Genomic DNA, 27,255 nt, shown 5'->3' on the forward strand with positions numbered 1-27,255 from the left:
TACCTGGTCAACTAACAGGGCTCATACTCAGGTACCCTCTGCGAGCAGCTGCCTGGTCAACTAACAGGGCTCATACTCAGGTACCCTCTGCGAGCAGCTACCTGGTCAACTAACAGGGCTCATACTCAGGTACCCTCTGCGAGCAGCTGCCTGGTCAACTAACAGGGCTCATACTCAGATACCCTCTGCGAGCAGCTGCCTGGTCAACTAACAGGGCTCATACTCAGGTACCCTCTGCGAGCAGCTACCTGGTCAACTAACAGGGCTCATACTCAGGTACCCTCTGCAAGCAGCTGCCTGGTCAACTAACAGGGCTCATACTCAGGTACCCTCTGCGAGCAGCTACCTGGTCAACTGACAGAGCTCATACTCAGGTACCCTCTGCAAGCAGCTACCTGGTCAACTAACAGGGCTCATACTCAGATACCCTCTGCGAGCAGCTGCCTGGTCAACTAACAGGGCTCATACTCAGGTACCCTCTGCGAGCAGCTACCTGGTCAACTAACAGGGCTCATACTCAGGTACCCTCTGCGAGCAGCTGCCTGGTCAACTAACAGGGCTCATATTCAGGTACCCTCTGCGAGCAGCTGCCTGGTCAACTAACAGGGCTCATACTCAGGTACCCTCTGCGAGCAGCTGCCTGGTCAACTAACAGGGCTCATACTCAGGTTCCCTCTGCGAGCAGCTACCTGGTCAACCAACAGGGCTCATACTCAGGTACCCTCTGCGAGCAGCTGCCTGGTCAACTAACAGGGCTCATACTCAGGTACCCTCTGCGAGCAGCTACCTGGTCAACTAACAGGGCTCATACTCAGGTACCCTCTGCGAGCAGCTACCTGGTCAACTAACAGGGCTCATACTCAGGTACCCTCTGCGAGCAGCTGCCTGGTCAACTAACAGGGCTCATACTCAGATACCCTCTGCAAGCAGCTACCTGGTCAACTAACAGGGCTCATACTCAGATACCCTCTGCGAGCAGCTACCTGGTCAACTAACAGGGCTCATACTCAGGTACCCTCTGCAAGCAGCTGCCTGGTCAACTAACAGGGCTCATACTCAGATACCCTCTGCGAGCAGCTGGCTGGTCAACTAACAGGGCTCATACTCAGGTACCCTCTGCGAGCAGCTACCTGGTCAACTAACAGAGCTCATACTCAGGTACCCTCTGCGAGCAGCTGGCTGGTCAACTAACAGGGCTCATACTCAGGTACCCTCTGCGAGCAGCTGGCTGGTCAACTAACAGGGCTCATACTCAGGTACCCTCTGCAAGCAGCTACCTGGTCAACTAACAGGGCTCATTCTCAGGTACCCTCTGCGAGCAGCTACCTGGTCAACTAACAGGGCTCATACTCAGATACCCTCTGCGAGCAGCTGGCTGGTCAACTAACAGGGCTCATACTCAGGTACCCTCTGCAAGCAGCTGCCTGGTCAACTAACAGGGCTCATACTCAGATACCCTCTGCGAGCAGCTGCCTGGTCAACTAACAGGGCTCATACTCAGGTACCCTCTGCAAGCAGCTACCTGGTCAACTAACAGGGCTTATACTCAGGTACCCTCTGCGAGCAGCTGCCTGGTCAACTAACAGAGCTCATACTCAGGTACCCTCTGCGAGCAGCTGGCTGGTCAACTAACAGGGCTCATACTCAGGTACCCTCTGCAAGCAGCTACCTGGTCAACTAACAGGGCTTATACTCAGGTACCCTCTGCGAGCAGCTGCCTGGTCAACTAACAGAGCTCATACTCAGGTACCCTCTGCGAGCAGCTGGCTGGTCAACTAACAGGGCTCATACTCAGGTACCCTCTGCGAGCAGCTGGCTGGTCAACTAACAGAGCTCATACTCAGGTACCCTCTGCGAGCAGCTACCTGGTCAACTAACAGGGCTCATACTCAGGTACCCTCTGCAAGCAGCTACCTGGTCAACTAACAGGGCTCATACTCAGGTACCCTCTGCAAGCAGCTGCCTGGTCAACTAACAGGGCTCATACTCAGGTACCCTCTGCGAGCAGCTACCTGGTCAACTAACAGGGCTCATACTCAGGTACCCTCTACGAGCAGCTGCCTGGTCAACTAACAGAGCTCATACTCAGGTACCCTCTGCGAGCAGCTACCTGGTCAACTAACAGGGCTCATACTCAGGTACCCTCTGCGAGCAGCTACCTGGTCAACTAACAGAGCTCATACTCAGATACCCTCTGCAAGCAGCTGCCTGGTCAACTAACAGGGCTCATACTCAGATACCCTCTGCAAGCAGCTACCTGGACAACTAACAGGGCTCATACTCAGGTACCCTCTGCGAGCAGCTACCTGGTCAACTAACAGGGCTCATACTCAGGTACCCTCTGCGAGCAGCTGCCTGGTCAACTAACAGGGCTCATACTCAGATACCCTCTGCAAGCAGCTGCCTGGTCAACTAACAGGGCTCATACTCAGGTACCCTCTGCGAGCAGTTACCTGGTCAACTAACAGAGCTCATACTCAGGTACCCTCTGCAAGCAGCTGCCTGGTCAACTAACAGGGCTCATACTCAGGTACCCTCTGCAAGCAGCTGCCTGGTCAACTAACAGGGCTCATACTCAGGTACCCTCTGCAAGCAGCTACCTGGTCAACTAACAGGGCTCATACTCAGATACCCTCTGCAAGCAGCTGCCTGGTCAACTAACAGAGCTCATACTCAGGTACCCTCTGCAAGCAGCTACCTGGTCAACTAACAGGGCTCATCTTGTTTGCAGTGTTGTGTGGGCTTTTGCTCTGATCAATCCTTTACTTAAAGTTATAATAGACAAGGCTGATGTTTCTTTCGATTACCGAATTTACGGCTGCTACTACAGATACACATCTGATCTATGGAAGACTATCTCACCCGTTACAACTCTATTTTATCTAATAGCTCCTAACATAATCATAGTCGCCACCACAGTTCCCACACTGAAGTACCTAGCTGATGCAGGGAAATCTGCAAGACGAGTTGGAGGAAGTGTTCCATGGCAAGGAGCCGTGACAGTGGCTGTCACTGCTGTTGTCTACTGCATTTCCACTTTGCCGCTCGCGGTATACTACATTGGAAGAAATTTTGTTTCGACAGAGCTGTTTCATGTACAGTACTATAGGATATCCTGTTTCTTAACGCTCATAAACATCATGTCCAACTTCTACATCTACACTCTAACCATTACACATTTCCGGAGATTCCTCCTCTTCAAACTACTGTTGCTGGTACAAAAGCTGAGAAACATAGCCTCAACAGGTGGGACACATAATCTAGTAATCATATTTAACTACTGACTGCTAATTATAAAACTTAATATATAAACAAAAGCTCTAAGAAACAGATAGTAAACAAAGTAAACATTTCTGTCCCCTAATCTTTCTCAAACAAAAGTCATGCAATTTGCATACTTCTCCATTTAACTCTATTCTGAGCAATTAACGTTAAATAGTCCAAATCACATAAATTATTTAACGATAATTTTCGGACACTAAGGTCGTGTAGAATCAGTGAGAAAAGGTTTGACTGCGGTCTTCCACGCCGCCCTTGAAGCTGTAAGGTGTTGACAGCAAAAACAAGCGACGAATAGGCTGGGCCATCTGTAGGCCCACGCAGTACATGTCCGAGCATCCTCCACCGACTACGAGCCACTTTAGCTGACAATGGTTCACTATTGCAGCGTTTATACAAGTTCTTGTTGGAGATGATGTGAGGGTATTTGTAATTCAAAATTGATCGCAGATGACGTCTGTGAGCAATATCTAGTTTTTCCAATACTGATTTAGGGGCAGCCCAGCAAGATGAATTGTACATTAAAACGGATACTACCAGAGCCTCATACAACAGAAGCCTCTTGCTCAGAGGGATCTTATGGTTCCAAGCTTTCTTGTATTTGTTAAACGCGGCATATCCCAGACATATCCTTCTAGAGATGTCCTCCTTACTACAAAGCATGGAGCCAAGCGTGATACTCTTTCTCCAGAGCTCGTTCCCTGCAATTGGCTTACCCTGATCGTCTTTAGCTCCCTTTTCAGCTAAGTACACATGAGTGAAATCAGTTTTGTCTTCGTTAACGAAGAGATTCCAATCTTTAAGGACTTCTGTTGCAATAGGCAACAGCTCCCTCAAATTGTCTTCATCTTCATCATTGAAGTCGATATCATCAGCATACTCACTGTCAAGTGGAAGACCAATATCGGTGATAGGTGGGTTAGGCCTATTCGTTGCAGTTTCAAGCCTGTTACGGAGGTCACGCAAGGCACCCGCTAAGACAAGTGTGAACAAGCATCCAGACAGACAGTCACCTTGGAATGCACCGAGAAAACTCTGGAATTCAGCAGACAGTGTACCGTTGATGTTGACTTTGAGCTTGGTGTTGGAAAGCAAAAGTCTTACCAAACGGACTTCGTCATCATCACAGCCACACTCAACAAGAAGATCGAGGATGGTAGATCGTCGTATAGTGTCAAAGGCACTAGACATGTCGATCCCCATACGATGGTATTCCCACCTCTTCCTCTGGACAACTGATAACATCACACGCTGGCACCATACAATGTCAGCACATGATCTACCCTGCTTGTAAGCACATTGCCATGGACCAGTGAAGGCATTGACTTTATTCTCAATTCTCTTCAAGGTTGCCATTGAAAGAATCTTTCTAACAGCATTTGAGAGAGTGAGGGGTCGTAGATTCTTCACTGGACCAATGGGCTTATTTGGCTTCTGTAAGGGGGTAATGTTTGCCTGTCCAATGGGGTCAAGGTAGGAATTGGTCTCGAAGCTTCTATTGATAATGTCTGCAAAACGTCTGTGTACTGATCCAGTAGAATACTTGAGAAGCTCATTAGGAATCCCATCTGGGCCGTTAGCTCGACCATTTTTGAGACTTCTAGCAGCTGATCCGATTTCTTCACTAGTGAATGGCTTAACTAGTGGGCGAGGAGGTCCTACAAAAGGTTCTAAAGGTGCTTCATCACGAGTAAGTTGTTGCTCAAGGTACTTAGCAACTACGGCAGCTTTACCAGTGTCTGTTGCAATATTGCACCCTTGCTCATCATGAACACCAATACTAGAAGGGGCTTTACTTTTAGGTAAGTTCAGGGTTCGAACAGCTTCAAACATTTTCTTACTATCTGTTGTTGAACTGATGGTATTACAGATAGCATCAGCAGCAGCTGATCGTATGTTAGAAAGTCTCTGCTTGATCTGATTGGTGAGGCAGTTAATAGATGATCTAAGTGAGGTTCTGTCTAAAGACTGGTTATCATTAAGCTGCTGTCTCAACAAGTAACGCTGGCTAGATTAGTTAACTTAATATGGATAAATAATAAATATGGCCCTAACCTTTTAAAAAAGGCGAAGAGCAATTTACGGATTATTTCTAATCAAATTTATCTTCAGTAGAAAAAGATGAAGGAACAAAGAACTCACGAGCAACCGAAACCTCAGTTCAGGCATGCGGCTCGAGTTAAATCATGGATCTGTAAATCACCTTTTTTGTTTGTTTCTCAAACGTTTCCTACCAGAGAACTGGATACAATAGTAGAATACAAAGATACAATATTATCATGTATATAATATTAGTATGTATACTGTGTACACAATACAATATTATTAGGTATACAATGTTATTATGTATACATTATTATTATTTACACAATATTATTATGTATACAATGTTATTATGTATTTCTTTAATTTAATAATACAACTATGGGAGTTTCAGTTCTATTATTATTATTAAATAAAAGTTCTGAACAAGGGATAGTTAAAAAATCAACACCCGGCCGCGTCTAATCTTCCCTAAAACAAATAACTAAATATCAAAACTTCAAATTGTAGTTTCTGCCAATATTGAATTTATCATATAAGCTAAATTACGGAGATAATTTAAATTTGAATATTTATAATTATTCTTAATATTTAATTCAGTAATATTCATATTCTGCATTTGTAAGCCGTGATCAATTGAGATGAATTTAGGGTAATATTGTGTAATAGGTAGGTAGTGTAGTGATTACAATAAGGCGGTCGTGGTGTCCAGTATGTGACGGTAGTATTTTGGGGTTAGTACGTGGTACTGTAATGAGAGGTTTTAACATATGTTTAGGTCAACACGAGGTTGATTTATGGAGTTTTTAGAGATTACTAAGGTTACAATGGCGTGGCTATCGACTGGATAGTGGAGGATTGTTTATAGATCGCTAACAGGGAGTGGAAGATTGTTTAGACTATCGGGGGCGAGAGGGAGAGAGGGTTAGCTTTTTGGGATAGGGGAGTGACAGTTTACCCGATCGAGAGGTGGGTCAATTTGATACCGTGCAGGTTCGGGAGCTAGAACCTGGTAAGGTTAGGTCGCTGAGTTAGGTAGGTGGTTAGGTTATAGTGGTTAGTATATTAGTGGCGGTCGTATGATAGTGGAGCATTACGTAGTTACGGTTGTCGGGATAGAGGCATTTGTAAGTGTAGTTTAAGGGTAAGACTCCGTCAGAGACGGCCAACGAGGGTTGACCCTCGTGATAAGTAAGGGCAGAGTAAGAACGTGCGTTTTACAGTATATTGAGGGCGATTAAAGTCAGAGTAATTAGGAAGTATTTGTAGTAATTGGATTGTTAGTCATATTGGTTCTTACCCTATTCGATAGAGGGTCATGATTGATGCCGGACTATAAGAGACCAGGACCAGTTATGGTTGGATCCTGGTGAGCACAGATGGGACGTGTCGTTAGAGGAAGAATCAGCGATGGTTGATTTGGGTTATCTTGATTTCAGTAGGGTACAGGGAGAATCAACGAAGGTTGGTTCGGTTGGATCCTGGATACCTAGGTTGGATCCTGGATACCTAGGATGGGGTCTGTCGTTACGGGGAATCAACAGTGGTTGATTCAGGCCATCTAGATTAGGTTAAGGATAAGTTAAGGGGGGGGGGCTACTTTAACATCACATCTTTAAATTGTACTACTCTTATCTGCATTCTGCACACAGATAAGAATAAAGATTACAATTGTAGTTAACAATTTGTGTGCCATATAGCATTACCAAATAATAACCAAATACAGTTTTGAGTATTTTGGCAACATTTTATTTGAAAAATGCTTCCTAGATAAGGAAGGAAGTAATTTTTTCATTCTGAAAACTTCCTTCTAAGATTTGTAGTTCCTCTTTTTGATATAGTGTACTTTCAAATATAAAGGTTCTCATTTAGCATGATCAATACAAGCGACTACTCGAACATCACAATCGCAATCAACAGCAATGCAGGAAGATTTGCTTGGGCTTCTTACCTCCTATTTGTACTTCTGTCAGCCGTTATTGGAGATACTCTTATCCTGATTGCGTCATTCCAGAAGGACGCCTTCAAAGTCAACAAGTTCCTAGTGACAGTAATTCAGCATCTAGCAGTATCTGATCTTACAGCTGCAATATCATCAGTTCTACCAAGTTTAATCTCTTTGCTAGCTAATACCTGGGATCTAGGAAATGCTTTGTGCTGTATTAGGGTTTATACTGGCAACCTTTCCTACCTTGTAAGCATTGGTCTCATCACAGTGCTCACTACAAGCAAGCTCCTCATAATAAGATATCCTCTCAGAGCAGCTAGCTTCTCTAAAAGAGCTCATCTAGTTTGCAGCTTTGTCTGGACTTTCGCACTCCTCAATGTATCAATAAAGCTCGCAGTAGACAAGGATGATGTTTACTTCGACTACCGGACCTACAACTGCGAGTATGGTTTCAATTCCCAAATATGGAGGAAAATACTTCCTCTAACGACTCTAATCTACCTTGTAGCTCCCAACATTATCATTGTCGCCACCACAGTTCCCACACTGAGGTACCTGGTTAATGCTTGGAAGTCAGCTAGACGAGTTGGAGGAAGTGTACCATGGCAAGGAGCAGGGACTGTAGCGCTCACTGCTGTTGTCTACTGCATTTCTACTTTGCCACTAGCAGTATTCTTCTTAGGAAAACACTCTGTTAAAGATTCAAATGACACGTTTCACATCCATTTCTTTAGAGTAAGCAGTTTCTTTGTCATGATAAACATCACGTCTAACTTCTACATCTACGCTCTCATGATCAGAAGTTTCCGGAACTTCCTCCTCTCAAAGCTTCTGTGGATTGTGCCAGGTCCCGTGCAGCTAATTAGGAGAGATACTACACACACAACAGTAACCTTGCTAATTAGGAGAGATACTACACACAATACTTTACTTAATTGGGTTGATTTACTTACTTGGGTAACTTGGGTTCCGATCCGAGCTAGAGTGCTACCAGGCCAAGAATGTCTTGCATCTCCACCGCCAAGTAGTAGCGCGTCAGAGACACGTGCCACTGGCACAAGTTCGAATGAAGACATTTCCGTTTGAAGTTTGAACGAAAGCGAAATTTCAAATAGGGAGAAGTGGAGAACATATTCTGGTGAAACTATTCCTGATATTGAAATATTTGAAAGATATTGAAATATTTGGATTCATACAAACTTAAGTTTAACGTTTTGCTCGCTGATTAAAAGAAATCTTTGTTATAATGTGGAGTAATTTTTGTTGGTCTCTTAGTTTTAGTGATTATTGTTTGCCTAAGGAATTACTTTTCCATTGTTATATGCATTTAACTTTGAAGTGATTCAGCTATAATTTTCTGTACAGTGTGCAGTGTGCAGTGTGCAGTGACCAGTGTGCAGTGTGCAGTGTGCAGTGTGCAGTGACCAGTGTGCAGTGTGCAGTGTGCAGTGTACAGTGTGTAGTGTGCAGTGTGCAGTGTGCAGTGTGCTACAGTTTATCTTACATTTACTGTACTCCCGAGACAGTAAGCGCTTTATCATTACCTACATACCTCTATGTAGTTAATGTTAAATAATGTTATGAAATATAACAGGAACCATTAACTGTTCTCTTAATTGTAACTACTCCAGATCTGGTGCTAATTACATTTTTCTGTGGTGGTTGGTAACTAGGTGCTCTGTCTACAAATTACACCTTGTTTCAAGTACATCTGGTAGTATGGTGAAAGTAGAGTGTGTACAAGGTGTACCTTGTTTCATGTACATCTGGTAGTATGGTGGAAGTAGAGTGTGTACAAGGTGTTCACCAGTACATCTGGTAGTATGGTGGAAGTAGAGTGTGTACAAGGTGTTCACCAGTACATCTGGTAGTATGGTGGAAGTAGAGTGTGTACAAGGTGTTCACCAGTACATCTGGTAGTATGGTGGAAGTAGAGTGGGTACAAGGTGTGTACCTTGTTTCATGTACATCTGGTAGTATGGTGGAAGTAGAGTGTGTACAAGGTGTTCACCAGTACATCTGGTAGTATGGTAGAAGTAGAGTGGGTACAAGGTGTGTACCTTGTTTCATGTACATCTGGTAGAATGGTAGAAGTAGAGTGGGTACAAGGTGTGTACCTTGTTTCATGTACATCTGGTAGAATGGTGGAAGTAGAGTGTGTACAAGGTGTTCACCAGTACATCTGGTAGTATGGTGGAAGTAGAGTGTGTACAAGGTGTTCACCAGTACATCTGGTAGTATGGTGGAAGTAGAGTGGGTACAAGGTGTTCACCAGTACATCTGGTAGTATGGTGGAAGTAGAGTGGGTACAAGGTGTGTACCTTGTTTCATGTACATCTGGTAGTATGGTGGAAGTAGAGTGTGTACAAGGTGTTCACCAGTACATCTGGTAGTATGGTAGAAGTAGAGTGGGTACAAGGTGTGTACCTTGTTTCATGTACATCTGGTAGAATGGTGGAAGTAGAGTGTGTACAAGGTGTTCACCAGTACATCTGGTAGTATGGTGGAAGTAGAGTGTGTACAAGGTGTGTACCTTGTTTCATGTACATCTGGTAGTATGGTAGAAGTAGAGTGTGTACAAGGTGTGTACCTTGTTTCATGTACATCTGGTAGTATGGTGGAAGTAGAGTGTGTACAAGGTGTGTACCTTGTTTCATGTACATCTGGTAGTATGGTGGAAGTAGAGTGTGTACAAGGTGTGTACCTTGTTTCATGTACATCTGGTAGTATGGTAGAAGTAGAGTGTGTACAAGGTGTGTACCTTGTTTCATGTACATCTGGTAGTATGGTGGAAGTAGAGTGTGTACAAGGTGTGTACCTTGTTTCATGTACATCTGGTAGTATGGTGGAAGTAGAGTGTGTACAAGGTGTGTACCTTGTTTCATGTACATCTGGTAGTATGGTGGGAGTAGAGTGTGTACAAGGTGTGTACCTTGTTTCATGTACATCTGGTAGTATGGTGGAAGTAGAGTGTGTACAAGGTGTGTACCTTGTTTCATGTACATCTGGTAGTATGGTGGGAGTAGAGTGTGTACAAGGTGTGTACCTTGTTTCATGTACATCTGGTAGTATGGTGGAAGTAGAGTGTGTACAAGGTGTGTACCTTGTTTCATGTACATCTGGTAGTATGGTGGAAGTATAGTGTGTACAAGGTGTTCACCAGTTTGTGTGAAATGTGTCGTGCAATTAAGAGAGTACACATATTCGTCCGCGAGATTTACAGTGTTCCACTGCAGTGTTCACTGTTCTGTTCACTGTTTTAGTTCACAGAATATAACTATTCCAAAACCGGAAATCAAAAGTTTAAAGTAATTTCATTCTTAACTATTGAACTAATGGGCCTTTAATGACATTAAAAATAAAAGACAACTTGATTTAAATCACAAACAAACTCAAATGGACATTGATTGTTAACTTATAATATATATTGATCCTCTTGTTTGAGAACCCTACGTATAACATAAGAAATATTACATTATAAGCATATATATCGGATATAGACTATAATATAGTAATACTAATATTCAGACGTCATAACTTGAGTTAATTTAGGAAGAACTTCTAGAAAAATCTAAACCTAAGTCGTAATCATTATATATGTAACGAGCTACACCAAGCATAGCTTATAGTAATGTAGTGAGTAACCCACGTGACTAACCCACGTGACTATTGCTGTGTATACACTAGAACAAGAGAGACACTTACTTTCCAGACATAAACCCCTAATAAATAATATCAATTAGTATAGGAATATAACAAGATACAACAACTATCATTATATGTAATGAGTAACCTAATCAGATACCAAGATATCAGGGTCAGTAACACGTCATCACACTATTCATGCAGTCGCTTAATATTAAACATTATAAACCCTAGTAGAAACACTTAGTATTCCGCTCTCGGCTAGCCAACAGAGCACTGTCAGCAGATGACCTAAAGTATATTATTTATTATAATATATTTATAATTATATATAACAAATACCCTCACATCATTTCCAACAAGAATTTGTATAAACGCTGCAATAGCGAACCATTGTCAGCTAAAGTGGCTCGTAGTCGGTGGAGGATGCTCGGACATGTACTGCGTGGGCCTACAGATGGTCCAGCCTATTCGTCGCTTGTTTTTGCTGTTAACACCTTACAGCTTCAAGGGCGGCGTGGAAGACCGCAGTCAAACCTTTTCTCACTGATTTTACAAGACCTTAGTGTTCGAAAATTATCGTTGAATAATTTATGTGATTTGAACTATTTAACGTTAATCGCTCAGAATAGAGTTAAATGGAGAAGTATGCAAATTGCATAACTTTTGTTTTGAGAAAGATTAGGGGACAGAAATGTTTACTTTGTTTACTATCTGTTTCTTAGAGCTTTTGTTTATATATTATATGTTTATTATTCAAGATATATAGTGTGCCAGAGAAACATCTCTCTCGACTCTGATTGGTCTCTAGTCTACAAACCAATCAGTTCTCACTTCACAACAGATCACAAACAATCCGTTTCTTGATAAAATCACACAGGTAGGTCACACATAATTATACAACGTTAAAAAGAGGACCAGTTCGTCTTCTCACATTACAAGGTTAGTTATGGGCCCGAATTCCCTACGGTATTCTAGGTATCAATATTCGGTAATTACGTTAACAGACATCTGAGTGGTATTTGGAGGTTTGGTCTGAAATACACCAAATATTGCTGTGCTATATTAAAGTGTTCAGTAAGTAAGAGTTTAATAAACTGAACAGGTCCCCCCCCCCCCCCCAATTTAAGTCAAATTATTTCCCTGAGTGACGTGTATTACTGTCAATCTTGAGATATGTAAAAGCCTTAATTATGTATTATACAAGGATATGCACATAAGTAAGAATGCACGTGTGTCATCGCATACACCACACATACCATATTATTATATTATAACTGCTATACATATACATACACCACACATGCCATATTATCATATAGTATAACTACTATACATATATTATATACACCACACATGCCATATAGTATTTAAATCACTATACAATACACATGATATGCACTGTAAAGTGTATCGGACCTCTGCCGTACAACCAACACAACGAATCTTACATATCAAGTACCTCTAGATTATCAGTATTGAGTATTGTAGTATAGTAGCTATATTATAGTAGCTACTCACTCAATATGTTACTCACTGTACAGTAGCTTTACGGTTGAATGAGTAAAACCTAATTAAGAACTAATTAAGAACTAATTAAGAACTAATTGAGGACTGATTACAGAAGGTCATAAGAGACAATTTAATTGAAACATTATCCTATAACACTTAATAACCAAATTTAGTAAATCTAATACACACTAACAGATAACTGTACTAACTATGTAACATTACTCCATATACTGCCGCTAACTAACGTCACCACAATTTGAGAACGGGGGAAAGAGACTAGTATAGTATAGAATATAAGTTATAACTCACGTCAGTACTAATAAAAGTAGGTCTGATGTAAAGGGAAGCTGCTAGTATAATGTAGTATAACTCACGTCAGTACTAATAAAAGTAGGTCTGATGTAAAGGGAAGCTGCTAGTATAATGTAGTATAACTCACGTCAGTACTAATAAAAGTAGGTCTGATGTAAAGGGAAGCTGCTAGTATAATGTAGTATAACTCACGTCAGTACTAATGAAAGTAGGTCTGATGTAAAGGGAAGCTGCTAGTATAATGTAGTATAACTCACGTCAGTACTAATGAAGGTAGGTCTGATGTAAAGGGAAGCTGCTAGTATAATATAGTATAACTCACGTCAGTACTAATGAAAGTAGGTCTGATGTAAAGGGAAGCTGCTAGTATAATGTAGTATAACTCACGTCAGTACTAATGAAGGTAGGTCTGATGTAAAGGGAAGCTGCTAGTATAATATAGTATAACTCACGTCAGTACTAATGAAGGTAGGTCTGATGTAAAGGGAAGCTGCTAGTATAATGTAGTATAACTCACGTCAGTACTAATGAAAGTAGGTCTGATGTAAAGGGAAGCTGCTAGTATAATGTAGTATAACTCACGTCAGTACTAATGAAAGTAGGTCTGATGTAAAGGGAAGCTGCTAGTATAATATAGTATAACTCACGTCAGTACTAATGAAGGTAGGTCTGATGTAAAGGGAAGCTGCTAGTATAATGTAGTATAACTCACGTCAGTACTAATAAAAGTAGGTCTGATGTAAAGGGAAGCTGCCTGTGTGTCTGGGACCCAATCACTGTCCAGCTGTATTAACTGTTTTAATAGTTTCAGGAACTCGTCTCCGTCAAATTCCTGTAATAAGGCTTTTATTGTACACTTTCTTACCGCGGAGTAAATTATTAACATTTGTTTAGACTAGATTCCACGTTGTTGATTTCATATTCTCTCCAATTTTCTGTACACCAATGACACTGCGACAAAAGGAACTAATGACAAATATAACAATAACAAAGTAACAAAAATAGCCAATATTTCGGTACATATTTGTCATTAGTTCCTTTAGTCGCAGTGTCATTGGTGTACAGAAAATTCGAGAGAATATGAAATCAACAGCGTCAAAACGTTCCTCGAGAGTGTGCCTCCACACCATATCCAATTGCCTAGATTCCGGAAATTTAAACATTAATATTTAAATATGTGTTGTAGCTTAGAATTAAACAGTACAAGCCGAACATTACTGTTAATCCACAATAATTTACCGGCAATGTCAGCACTTTTCCAGTGCGCTGCATCCTCTGAATATTAAGATTTGGTCTGAACAATCTGACGTCATTATCTGAAGTTCTGTACGCTTTCATTCCTTCAAAACACTGTATAGCGTAATGTAGTGAGGAGATTGCCGGGGAAAGCTGGAAATCCTGCAACAGACATGATTAGTTAATAATTAATTAATTAATTAATTATAATATAATTCTGATCAGTAATGAGCTGTCATGGATCTATCTATTATATATCGGAAAACTGGTGAGGAGGTGAACCAAATTTGTCTGACAAGTGACAGCAATTAACAAACCAATTCAATTAAATTATAAAATTTTGCAACACGAATGAGTATTCAATAAATCTGACATAATATAAAATTGTTGCAGGATGCTTCCTAAAAGGATCCCGTTCTTTTGGTGGGGCAACCTAATTAGTAATTAACCTGCGAACACTTATATTATTTATAATTATGCTGAGATGTAACAATTGTCAACGAAATGAATTAAACTACTATCAGGTTATATCTTTAACCATTTCATCGTCAAGTACAAATGGGTGAATCTCCCCACAGGTATTCAGATAACATGTGAAGAAAGAAATAACACAATAGTTTATAAAGGCACATTTAATCAGTATTACAAAGCAACCTACTCCAAAGGGCATAATCTGAGGATCTTTCCACCCCTCAGCATCATCGTAATCACATACTAACATGTGATCAGAGAAAAACTTTCCTGCAAATAAACTAAGTTTTAAGTTCATAATGTTACCAGACTATTAGCTACAGTAAACAGCAAAGTAATGATATGTATAATTTGGAAACTTGGAAATCTGCGATCATAGTGACTCTGGTACATTTCTCCAGCAAACAAACATAAGAACTTGCAAAACTTACCAAAAACTAGTTCTTCAAGTTTGGGCTTATTTCTAAGACTCTCTGATTTTCTCACTGCCACATTTTTACTCTGCAGACTGGATAAGCATGATTTTTGTCGCCATAGTAGATTAAGACACTGGCCCTGAGAATATATTGCAGTTCAAGATTAGTGTGACATATCATAAAGTAAAATCTGTACTGTTTCTTTGTAACCAACCTTGTACCATTATTTAGAGTTTCCAGATTTAAGTAGTAGTATAGAACTGATATAGAAACATTATGATATGTTGCAACTTTACGATATGGTTAATTTTAAAACTGGATACGAATTAAGTCATACCATTTCCAGACTGATAATTAAAGAAAAACAGTAATAGTATAAACACTCTTGAGTTACTGATAGTATTATATGTACATAGCATACCTTAAGTGAACGACAGGAAAGCATATCAGTACCTAAAGAAGACAATAGGGTAAAAATTCAAATCAACAGGTGACCTGTTTATTTAAAACTTTTTTAATATCATATTAAAAAACCTCAGCTCTAACCACTATGAGTTACAATTAGAATTAGAATAAGAATATTACAATTAGAATAAAAAATAATATTTTAAGAAGCTTTAATCTGCTGTACAGGACATTCAAACCAAAGTTATTAATAGTCATAGTCAAAGAAATAGAATGGTCTTTCCACAAGATGGGCCACTATCATATCAGTAGACAGACTGTGCTCATCCTCCTGGACGATGCAGGATGCACCAGAGATGACATCAGGCTAGTGAGATTCCTCCTGAGCAACACCAAGAACAAGGTGCTAGTCAATGAAGCTATCTTCCTTGAATTGATCAGCACCAACAGTGGACCTTAAGGTGATAGTGTATCAGGCATCACTAACTCTAGCTGGTGCCTGCTACCACCTGCGTGCTGTGACGGTTCCCCTACCCCTCCTATTAGCCCTAGTGCCTGAAGAGAATGCTTGCTCTGATAACATTGACCTCCTTGGTGAAGATTAAGATGTGCTAGAAGCCCTCCTCTCTATTGCTACAAAGCTGTTTAAAGGGATCATGAAGTGTCCCCGACTTAATCGTCAAAACATTTCACATATAATACTATCACATAGAAACACTAATATAAGAATAGGGCTCGGAATTCCCAGATTCGTAACTTAATTATGTCGCGTGAAATCGATACTGGAATATCGCCCTATTTTGTTGGATTGCGGCTAACTGTCAGACACCGCAATAGAAACAGTGTTAAAATGCACATTTTTATTCATGTGCTGTGGCGCCAATTTAATTGATAAAATCTTCAAATTAACGACACTTGATAGATTTGACTTTTATCTTTCGAAAATTGTGGTTGTATAATGTGCATAATATACACAAGCGTCAAATAATTGTCTTATAAATTTACTAGTAAAAGCTCTTACGGGCATTTTCTGCTCGATACGCTAGGGACTCCACATACATCTTTCTAGACGTACTTTTAACCGTAGAATCGATTAAACGTGGTTTTGAAATGATAAGTCTGAGTTTCCCCAGTTAAAATCGCAAAAAAACCGATTTTTGGGCCAAAAATATGCCAAAAAACCATGTTTTTTGAATTTTTGAGCAAGTTAATTTCGTTGGAATATCAGCAAAATGTGCATGAAGATAGCTAAAAACACAGCCGCACATGATGGCATTAAAATTAAGCTATTATTCCAGGATTTCGTGCTACATTCAAGTTCCATGAAGTGAGCTGCCTTTAATTGCTTGTAGGAACTAGATTAATCGCTGTACACCAAATTTAGGAAGATATGTGAAATATAATGGTTTATACCTGATGGTAATCTTGTCGGTTCAAAAAAATTATCAACAGAAAACTTGTTATGGACGATTAAAATCAGGTGTTTTTACACATGTCGTATATGCTATCCTGTCACCTAGCCGCAACTTGGAAAAATGTTATTGATATGCCCCATATTATCTCAGCTTGTGAAGCAATTACGACGGAGCTATTTTGGGATTGCGGCAGAATTACCAAGCCTAGCTCACTACCCAAGTTTCGAGTATTTTTGAAGAATTCGCAAATTTACACTTCATGATCTCTTTAAAGAGTTAGACCTGAATGTTATCGAATCCCTAGAGTGAGTTTGTGCACGTCCATATTGCTGAGAAAGATGAGGTGATGCAATGGATGATGGTAAACCCCTTAGAATGAACACAGATTGGTGTAGTGGCAAGTTGTTATGTTGGCTCCTCTGCTAGAAAGTAGAAAAGATGTCACCAAAAGAAGTATGTTAGCCACCCTAGAGTAAGTACAGAAAAGCTGGTGGTTTATGAAGCCCAAATAGTTAGTATCAATCCTAATATATAATTCTAGTTGCTGGGGAATGCTTTAATCGTATTGAGATAAACTAGACACATGTCACCGTAACGGCCTAAAAAAAGATGATGAATGTCAGCTGGCCACGTAGTCTGATGTCCAATGATACCCTCTACTGCAAACAGAGCACCTCTTCTTCCAATGGGCTGAGTTATCTAGGTGGAATAATAATAATAATTAAATACAGTTACATAATTGAGACAATTATGGCCCCTTATTGTGGGCAGAGTATGTGTCTTTGTTGAACTGTCCTGGTATAAAACTTATCTGAGTGACTGCATTAAAATAATTTAAGGAGAGTTCTCTTAAAACATTAAAACACTGCAACCTACTGCAAGCGTGAGGGCTCTGGTTAGAGCAAGATAGTACTTGTAAAATATTTGTTCCAAAACCGTTGACAGGTTCAACTCGTTGCACATCTTGGTAGGTTATAAACCTACAAAGTGATGAGAGATCACCTGCTCAGACTGCGTTGTGTCTTGTTGTCCATTGTTTTTTTTTTTATCAAGACACTTATTTTACTTCGGTGTATTCCAACAGTCACATTGTTACACAAGTGCAACCAGCCAATTACAGGAAGCCGAAGGATCTTTTTGGCCAGTGACGGTTAAGGTAGTGTGTACCATACTTTCTTCGCCCTATAATGGACTAACTTTTTTTCTTTTTTTTATTATTCCTTTTTTTTCTTTTTTTTTTAATTATTCAAACAATATGGCACATAATATAGCAATGACCCTATATAAATCAACCCTTTAAGAATTCAAAAATTTCCCTAAACAATCAAAAATTACCCGGCCTTGTGGCTCCAAGTTAAGATCTAGACTGTTCATATCAACAATGTTTTTCTCGCACCTCTGTCTCCACCTCATGGACTAACACAGTTAGCCGAGTTTTGGGCATTTTTAACCACTTGTAATATTTTAATTTATAAATTTTTAATCAGAACTAATTAATAATTAATATTTGATAATTTATTCGATAGTTTAGTCCGATATTGATATAGATATTGATTATATTGATATTGTTATTATTGAATGAAGCTAACTCCAGAAATTTAGCTAACTCCAAAAATTCAGGAGGCAAGGGTGGGTGCGTACGGTCTGCACTCTCCGATCTTAACGGGTGATACTCGTAAAATATCTGTTCCATATATAGGACCGTCGACGAGTCCAACTCGGCGCGCGTCCTGGTAGGTTGTAAACCTACAATATCATCCTGGATTCTTTTCGACGTATTTTTGTTGAAGGTATATACTTTCCAGTCAGCTTCTTGCTGCTCCAAGTCCCTTATAATATATTTGGTCTAAAGTTCGTGCTAGTTATATATATATTTTAATACTTTCAACACTACTATATATTCTCGACTGGTCACGCTGCAACAACATGAAGCTCCACGAACAGAAGTTTGAGCTCCTGAATCATCTCCACAATAGAAAAAGTACCTTTTCTGAACTTCCTTTTTACGTGGAAACTCTACTTTACAAGGTCTCCAGCGAGGAAATACTACATCCCGTTGAGAACGTTAGAGACCTCGGAGTTATGGTATCAAGCGATCTGAACTGGTCCAAACAGATCGGTAATATGGTCAAGAAAGCTAGAAGCACACTGTCATGGGTGTTTAGTGTCTTCAAAACTCGTGATAGGACCGTAATGACTACCCTATATAAGTCTTTGGTCAGAAGCCTACTAGAGTACTGTTGTCCGCTGTGGGACCCTGTTAAGGTGACTGAGATCCAGCTTTTGGAGGGGGTCCAGCGAACATTCACCGATCGTATATGCGGTCTGGAAAATATGAACTACTGGGAGAGGCTTTCACATCTAAAGCTAATGTCACTGCAGCGCAGAAGGGAACGGTACACTATTCTGATGATGTGGAAGATCCTTCACAATGTTGTCCCCAATTGCAGCAATATAAGGTTCACAAAAACATCCAGACATGGTACCCGAGCAATCATCCCTTCCCTGTCTAGGTTGAGTTCCTCGAGCAACCAGACACTCTATGACAGCTCATTTGCTGTAAGAGGACCAAAACTGTGGAACAAAGTGCCTGATAATATTAAAGCTGAAGCTACGTTTGAGTCGTTTAAAGTTAGTTTGTCCAAGTTTATTGCTTTGATACCGGACAACCCTCCGACTTCCGGTTATAGCTGCAGCTGGTCTAATTCCCTGGTAGACTACTCGCCATCGAGGTGGTCAGAAATCTGATGACCCTTCCTGCTACGAGGATAAACACAACCAAAGTAACCAAAGTAAGTAATATAACAAATAATTTGAGATAACGATGTTTAATAAAATGATGCAAAGACTTATTTCGAAGATCTAATCAACACCGAATTTTAATGTGTAGGAGTACAGCAACAAAATATATATATATATAAAATTCTATGTTTTGTTTGCTTTAATTGATACTAATATAATTTAAATAAAATTGTATATATATATATAAATTCTATGTTTTGTTTGCTTTAATTGATACTAATATAATTTTAATAAAATTGTTGTTTTCTTGAAATTGTTGTTTTCTCAAGTAACATCCGTCAATTTGTTTTGCTATTGAGATACGACGATACATATACATGTGTAGTGATAAAGCTGGTAGACTCAAAAACTTACCCCTGTTGCGGCCCTTTTCCCTCCTCCCCGGCGCCCGCCCCTTGGAAGGCTTCGACGCGCCGCGCGATTGACCATTGTTAATGATATGGCCCTGCGCGCGCTACTTCGTAGCATTGCTGGATGATGATTAATCACTCTACACTCGACTGTCACGTGACGTTCTTAACCCATTCTCTAGCTGGTTCTGAACGACTTTTCAAAACCCTAACCCTATGAAGTAAAAAGCTTATTTTGCATTATATTAGCATAGCTAATATTCATGAGTTTATTATCGGATGGTTAAGTTTAACTATGTTTATTATGATATTACTATTCAATGTATTATGGCAATACAATTTAAATTTTGTTTTACTAACAAAAAATAATGAACATTTTATTAATATTTCTCATTAAATTAAACGATTGTATCGTAGCCACGATACTATAGTAAAATTAGTGAAATGTGAAACGACGCGACAATGGGGGTCACGACGTGATACAAATAATAAATATAAACCATATAAACCAAAAACTATAAACCCCAGCCCCGAATCTAACCGTATCCTTAACGAACCACAACCCAAATCCTAACGCTAAACAATTGTATTTGTGTTTTACTAGCCTGACCAAAGCTTAGTTTTTTCTCGTTACTATCCAGTATTTTAACCCTATGTCATGTGATGTGCTTCAGCGGGGGGGGGGGGGGGGAGGGGCAACAGGCAACGTTACGCCACTGGTTGTATGCAATAAAACACGGTGCATGTGACATGTGAACTCCTCCTGGATTAAACCTTGCTACATAATGAACTTTGCTATAATGGGGTTTTTTACATGACTCGATACTTTCATTTTTGTTCTTTAATTTTTATCATAGTAAAAAGCAAATTTCCATCTGCTCATAGTCATAGAAATGAAAATCTGTCTCTTTTTGGTGTAATTAATCCTGCCTAAAGACGCCCCAGCTTCATCTGGTGGATGACAGTGGCGTAACGTTGCCTGCTGTTGGTGCCTCCTCCCTTTTTGGCACCCCTCCCTAAAATTGAACAAATTATATGATTTTAGAGGATACGCCGGTAAATCTCTAAATTAGTGTGTTTCTAGATTTAGAAATCGATAAATCTGGAGAAAGTGTACCAACAGGGACCTTAAAAGGTCTATGATCACAGTACTATCTCCTTATGCCATTAAAGACAGCAAACGACCAGGATAAGATATTTGAAATGACTGGGACCGGGATTGGGATTGGTCAATTTTGACCGGGACCGGGATTTTTATCCAGTTTGAAGTTGGCTGGGATCAGTCAAATATGACCGGTACCAGGATTTAATAGCTCTATTTGGACACCAACAGAATCAGCTATTAGTGCGGAAGTGATCCATGTTTAAGATGGCAATTAGTTAAAACGATATTCAATTGTTTTCAATTTGAAGCTTAGTCGAAAAAGTGAATGTGCTAATTAATTACTTTTGAGAAGATGAAACATCACCACTCTTCCTTGGCAACAATGTAAGCCCATCTACAGAGAAATACTCCGATTTTTCAGTCAGACTGGATCAATAGCTGTCTATAATTGACCACTTCATAGATTTGGCAAGGCTGCACAACTTGGAAATAACAAGTTAAGAATTTGCCATCATCTAGACCAATCCGTTTTACCATTAGACCACATATAATTCTGATTGACAACTTGGTTTGGAGATTTCACTCACTGGGAGACTTTGGGCCAGGAAACTGATCTGGCCCCCAAGAGGAGTCAGATCACGTCACCAATTAGTGACGTATAATTAGTGATGTGATCCGTGGATTGAATATAATTGACATAGAAATGGGCTAGATCTGGGGTAGAGTTCACATGTTAATTCTGTAAATCATAGCTGTACATTAAGAAGTAAACATGAAATGCTATTTCACTAGGCATTTATTCTTGGTTGGGCCACTATCTCATCTAAAAACACATTTTACCGTTGTACAGTCCCATATCTTGTGCTTTTCAAAGATTTTAGTAATTTTATCTCAGCAATGGAGACCTCCAAGGTACTGAGAGACATGGCATCAGAGCTGTCAAAGTCTATGAAGCCAGAGTCTCTTCCACTCATCACTGCTGAAACATCTTCAGGTAACCTGTTTATCATAACTGTAAGTGACGTTTGATTTCAATATTGCTGATGTTAAAGTTCATAATGACAATCTGTTTTCGTTCTTTTGAGTGGGTCGATCATATAATTGATGTTTTGGGACTAAGTGAGAGTCTCCACTCAGTTTTTCAAACAAATAGTTGTCAACGTTGAGTTTTAAACTAATTATAACACTACAAATCTATTACATTTATTGAGCTATGTAACGTAATTGTATCGTCTTTTCCATGACAAGACCGTGGGCCGAAACGTTGACAACTATTTGTTTGAAAAACTGAGTGGAGACTCTCACTTTGTCCCAAAACATCAATTAAAAGTTCATAATGACTCACACTTTCCCATTACTTAATGTTCTTTTCTTTACTTGTTCAAATTAGCTGTTTTCTTGGATAGAAGTATTCATTTTTGGTAATTCAGTCAGGAAGAACGATTATCAACTATATTTTGGTACTTTCTTGTTAAAGTCATGTTTATTCATCTCACCTCAGCGTATGTTCACAAACGAGTTACCAAAGAACAAAAGAAGCCTGTTCTCAAGAAAAACTCTAAAAGTGCTGCACTCTTAAAAGCTGGTTACACAAAAGGTATTTTAAATCATTGATCTTTGTTTGTAAATTGTGCAAATTATTGGTTGGAATTCCAACAACATCTCATGCGAAAATTCTCTAAAATTGCATCTCACAATGCAAAATTGTGTACAGATGTGAGGGAAATCCCTTATTATATTGTCTATTTTCAGAGAAAAGGATGTTTGAAATAACGATGATGGTTTCATTTGTTATCCTCCAGCTGACGATTATGACTCTTGTAATGTATCATTTTAAGAGGCAATACTTTGGAGCTTTCATAATGTCCTTAGGTATGTACATTTATACAAAAACCACTAATTGTGACTCATTGTCATAAAATTAGGCAAACGTTTCAACCAAACACCAGACCAGTAACCCCCCCCCCCCCCCCCCCCAGTAATGTTTCCTTTGTTCACAGTATTATTATACAACAAGCATTCTATCTTTTAGGAATCTTATTTGTACACTGGACAGTATGTAATACTAAATTTGGAAACCTCATCAAAGCTTCTGTATTGAAAACAATTAAAGTGTTGAAATTGGAATTGCTTTGCGGCACTTAATAATAACTGGTGATGTTACGGCACTTAGTAATTACTGATGATGTTATGGCACTTAGTAATTACTGGTGATGTTATGGCACTTAGTAATTACTGGTGATGTTATGGCACTTAGTAATTACTGGTGATGTTATGACACTTAGTAATTACTGGTGATGTTATGGCACTTAGTAATTACTGGTGATGTTATGGCACTTAGTAATTACTGGTGATGTTATGGCACTTAGTAATTACTGGTGATGTTATGGCACTTAGTAATTACTGGTGATGTTATGGTACTTAGTAATTACTGGTGATGTTATGGCACTTAGTAATTACTAGTGATGTTATGGCACTTAGTAATTACTGGTGATGTTATGACACTTAGTAATTACTGGTGATGTTATGACACTTAGTAATTACTGGTGATGTTATGGCACTTAATAATTACTGGTGATGTTACGGCACTTAGTAATTACTAGTGATGTTATGGCACTTAGTAATTACTGATGATGTTATGGCACTTAGTAATTACTAATGATGTTATGGCACTTAGTAATTACTGGTGATGTTATGGCACTTAATAATTACTGGTGATGTTATGGCACATAGTAATTACTAGTGATGTTATGGCACTTAGTAATTACTAATGATGTTATGGCACTTAGTAATTACTGGTGATGTTATGGCACTTAATAATTACTGGTGATGTTATGGCACTTAGTAATTACTGGTGATGTTATGGCACATAGTAATTACTAGTGATGTTATGGCACTTAGTAATTACTAGTGATGTTATGGCACTTAGTAATTACTGGTGATGTTATGGCACTTAGTAATTAATGGTGATGTTATGGCACTTAGTAATTACTGGTGATGTTATGGCACTTAGTAATTACTGGTGATGTTACGGCACATAGTAATTACTGGTGATGTTACGGCACTTAGTAATTACTGGTGATGTTATGGCACTTAGTAATTACTGGTGATGTTACGGCACTTAGTAATTACTGGTGATGTTATGGCACTTAGTAATTACTGATGATGTTATGGTACTTAGTAATTACTAATGATGTTATGGCACTTAGTAATTACTGGTGATGTTATGGCACTTAATAATTACTGGTGATGTTATGGCACTTAGTAATTACTGGTGATGTTATGGCACATAGTAATTACTAGTGATGTTATGGCACTTAGTAATTACTAGTGATGTTATGGCACTTAGTAATTACTGGTGATGTTATGGCACTTAGTAATTAATGGTGATGTTATGGCACTTAGTAATTACTGGTGATGTTATGGCACTTAGTAATTACTGGTGATGTTACGGCACATAGTAATTACTGGTGATGTTACGGCACTTAGTAATTACTGGTGATGTTATGGCACTTAGTAATTACTGGTGATGTTACGGCACTTAGTAATTACTGGTGATGTTATGGCACTTAGTAATTACTGATGATGTTATGGTACTTAGTAATTACTGGTGATGTTATGGCACATAGTAATTACTGGTGATGTTATGGCACTTAGTAATTACTGATGATGTTATGGTACTTAGTAATTACTAGTGATGTTATGGCACTTAGTAATTACTGGTGATGTTATGGCACTTAGTAATTACTAGTGATGTTATGGCACTTAATAATTACTGGTGATGTTATGGCACTTAGTAATTACTGGTGATGTTATGGCACATAGTAATTACTGGTGATGTTATGGCACTTAGTAATTACTGGTGATGTTATGGCACTTAGTAATTACTAGTGATGTTATGGCACTTAGTAATTACTGGTGATGTTATGGCACATAGTAATTACTGGTGATGTTATGGCACTTAGTAATTACTGGTGATGTTATGGCACTTAATAATTACTGGTGATGTTACGGCACATAGTAATTACTAGTGATGTTATGGTACATAGTAATTACTAGTGATGTTATGACACTTAATAATTACTGGTGATGTTATGGCACTTAGTAATTACTGGTGATGTTATGGCACTTAGTAATTACTGGTGATGTTATGGCACTTAGTAATTACTGGTGATGTTATGGCACTTAATAATTACTGGTGATGTTACGGCACATAGTAATTACTAGTGATGTTATGGTACATAGTAATTACTAGTGATGTTATGACACTTAATAATTACTGGTGATGTTATGGCACTTAGTAATTACTGGTGATGTTATGGCACTTAGTAATTACTAGTGATGTTACGGCACTTAGTAATTACTGGTGATGTTATGGCACATAGTAATTACTGGTGATGTTATGGCACTTAGTAATTACTGGTGATGTTATGGCACATAGTAATTACTGGTGATGTTATGGCACTTAGTAATTACTGGTGATGTTATGGCACTTAGTAATTACTAGTGATGTTATGGCACTTAATAATTACTGGTGATGTTATGGCACTTAGTAATTACTGGTGATGTTATGGCACATAGTAATTACTGGTGATGTTATGGCACTTAGTAATTACTGGTGATGTTATGGCACTTAGTAATTACTAGTGATGTTATGGCACTTAGTAATTACTGGTGATGTTATGGCACATAGTAATTACTGGTGATGTTATGGCACTTAGTAATTACTGGTGATGTTATGGCACTTAATAATTACTGGTGATGTTACGGCACATAGTAATTACTAGTGATGTTATGGTACATAGTAATTACTAGTGATGTTATGACACTTAATAATTACTGGTGATGTTATGGCACTTAGTAATTACTGGTGATGTTATGGCACTTAGTAATTACTGGTGATGTTATGGCACTTAGTAATTACTGGTGATGTTATGGCACTTAATAATTACTGGTGATGTTACGGCACATAGTAATTACTAGTGATGTTATGGTACATAGTAATTACTAGTGATGTTATGACACTTAATAATTACTGGTGATGTTATGGCACTTAGTAATTACTAATGATGTTATGGCACATAGTAATTACTGGTGATGTTATGGCACTTAGTAATTACTGGTGATGTTATGGCACATAGTAATTACTAGTGATGTTATGGTACATAGTAATTACTGGTGATGTTATGACACTTAATAATTACTGGTGATGTTATGGCACTTAGTAATTACTGGTGATGTTATGGCACTTAATAATTACTGGTGATGTTACGGCACATAGTAATTACTAGTGATGTTATGGCACTTAGTAATTACTGGTGATGTTATGGCACTTAATAATTACTGGTGATGTTATGGCACTTAATAATTACTGGTGATGTTACGGCACATAGTAATTACTAGTGATGTTATGACACTTAGTAATTACTGGTGATGTTATGACACTTAATAATTACTGGTGATGTTATGGCACTTAGTAATTACTGGTGATGTTATGGCACTTAATAATTACTGGTGATGTTACGGCACTTAGTAATTACTGGTGATGTTACGGCACTTAATAATTACTGGTGATGTTATGGCACTTAGTAATTACTGGTGATGTTATGGCACTTAGTAATTACTGGTGATGTTATGGCACTTAGTAATTACTGGTGATGTTATGGCACTTAGTAATTACTGGTGATGTTATGACACTTAATAATTACTGGTGATGTTATGGCACTTAGTAATTACTGGGGATGTTATGGCACTTAATAATTACTGGTGATGTTATGGTACTTAGTAATTACTGGTGATGTTATGGCACTTAATAATTACTAAGGATGTTATGGCACTTAGTAATTACTGGTGATGTTATGGTACTTAATAATTACTGGTGATGTTATGGCACTTAGTAATTACTGGTGATGTTATGGCACTTAGTAATTACTGGTGATGTTATGGTACTTAGTAATTACTGGTGATGTTATGGTACTTAGTAATTACTGGTGATGTTATGGCACTTAGTAATTACTGGTGATGTTATGGCACTTAGTAATTACTGGTGATGTTATGACACTTAATAATTACTGGTGATGTTATGGCACTTAATAATTACTGGTGATGTTACGGCACATAGTAATTACTAGTGATGTTATGGTACATAGTAATTACTGGTGATGTTATGGCACTTAGTAATTACTGGTGATGTTACGGCACATAGTAATTACTGATGATGTTATGGCACTTAGTAATTACTGGTGATGTTACGGCACATAGTAATTACTGGTGATGTTACGGCACTTAGTAATTACTGGTGATGTTATGACCTCAA

The 27,255-nt window shown here is 38.9% G+C and overlaps 2 protein-coding genes across 3 annotated transcripts in view; one reads left to right on the plus strand and one right to left on the minus strand.

The window, feature by feature from the left end:
- The window catches only part of LOC134814182 (branched-chain-amino-acid aminotransferase, cytosolic-like), a 31,383-nt gene extending 16,066 nt beyond the window's left edge, over nucleotides 1–15,317 (minus strand). Inside the window, exons 1-5 of the mRNA XM_063822238.1 lie at nucleotides 15,284–15,317; nucleotides 14,878–15,001; nucleotides 14,634–14,716; nucleotides 13,979–14,137; nucleotides 13,452–13,571 (exon numbers count right to left, since the gene is read on the minus strand). Of these exons, the coding sequence (XP_063678308.1) occupies nucleotides 13,452–13,571; nucleotides 13,979–14,137; nucleotides 14,634–14,716; nucleotides 14,878–15,001; nucleotides 15,284–15,307 (510 nt within the window). The 5' untranslated portion in view covers nucleotides 15,308–15,317. The remainder of the gene's footprint in view (nucleotides 1–13,451; nucleotides 13,572–13,978; nucleotides 14,138–14,633; nucleotides 14,717–14,877; nucleotides 15,002–15,283) is intronic.
- LOC134814183 (plasmanylethanolamine desaturase 1-like) overlaps nucleotides 1–27,255 on the plus strand; it is a 75,337-nt gene that overhangs the window by 10,918 nt on the left and 37,164 nt on the right. For both annotated transcript variants that reach the window (XM_063822239.1, XM_063822240.1), the window contains exons 2-4: nucleotides 21,835–21,933; nucleotides 22,441–22,536; nucleotides 22,692–22,811. In XM_063822239.1, the coding sequence (XP_063678309.1) occupies nucleotides 21,837–21,933; nucleotides 22,441–22,536; nucleotides 22,692–22,811 (313 nt within the window). In that variant the 5' untranslated portion in view covers nucleotides 21,835–21,836. The remainder of the gene's footprint in view (nucleotides 1–21,834; nucleotides 21,934–22,440; nucleotides 22,537–22,691; nucleotides 22,812–27,255) is intronic.

Source organism: Bolinopsis microptera, chromosome 4, assembly GCF_026151205.1.
Source record: "Bolinopsis microptera isolate Bmic1 chromosome 4, MBARI_Bmic_1.0, whole genome shotgun sequence".
Classification (NCBI taxonomy): domain Eukaryota; kingdom Metazoa; phylum Ctenophora; class Tentaculata; order Lobata; family Bolinopsidae; genus Bolinopsis; species Bolinopsis microptera.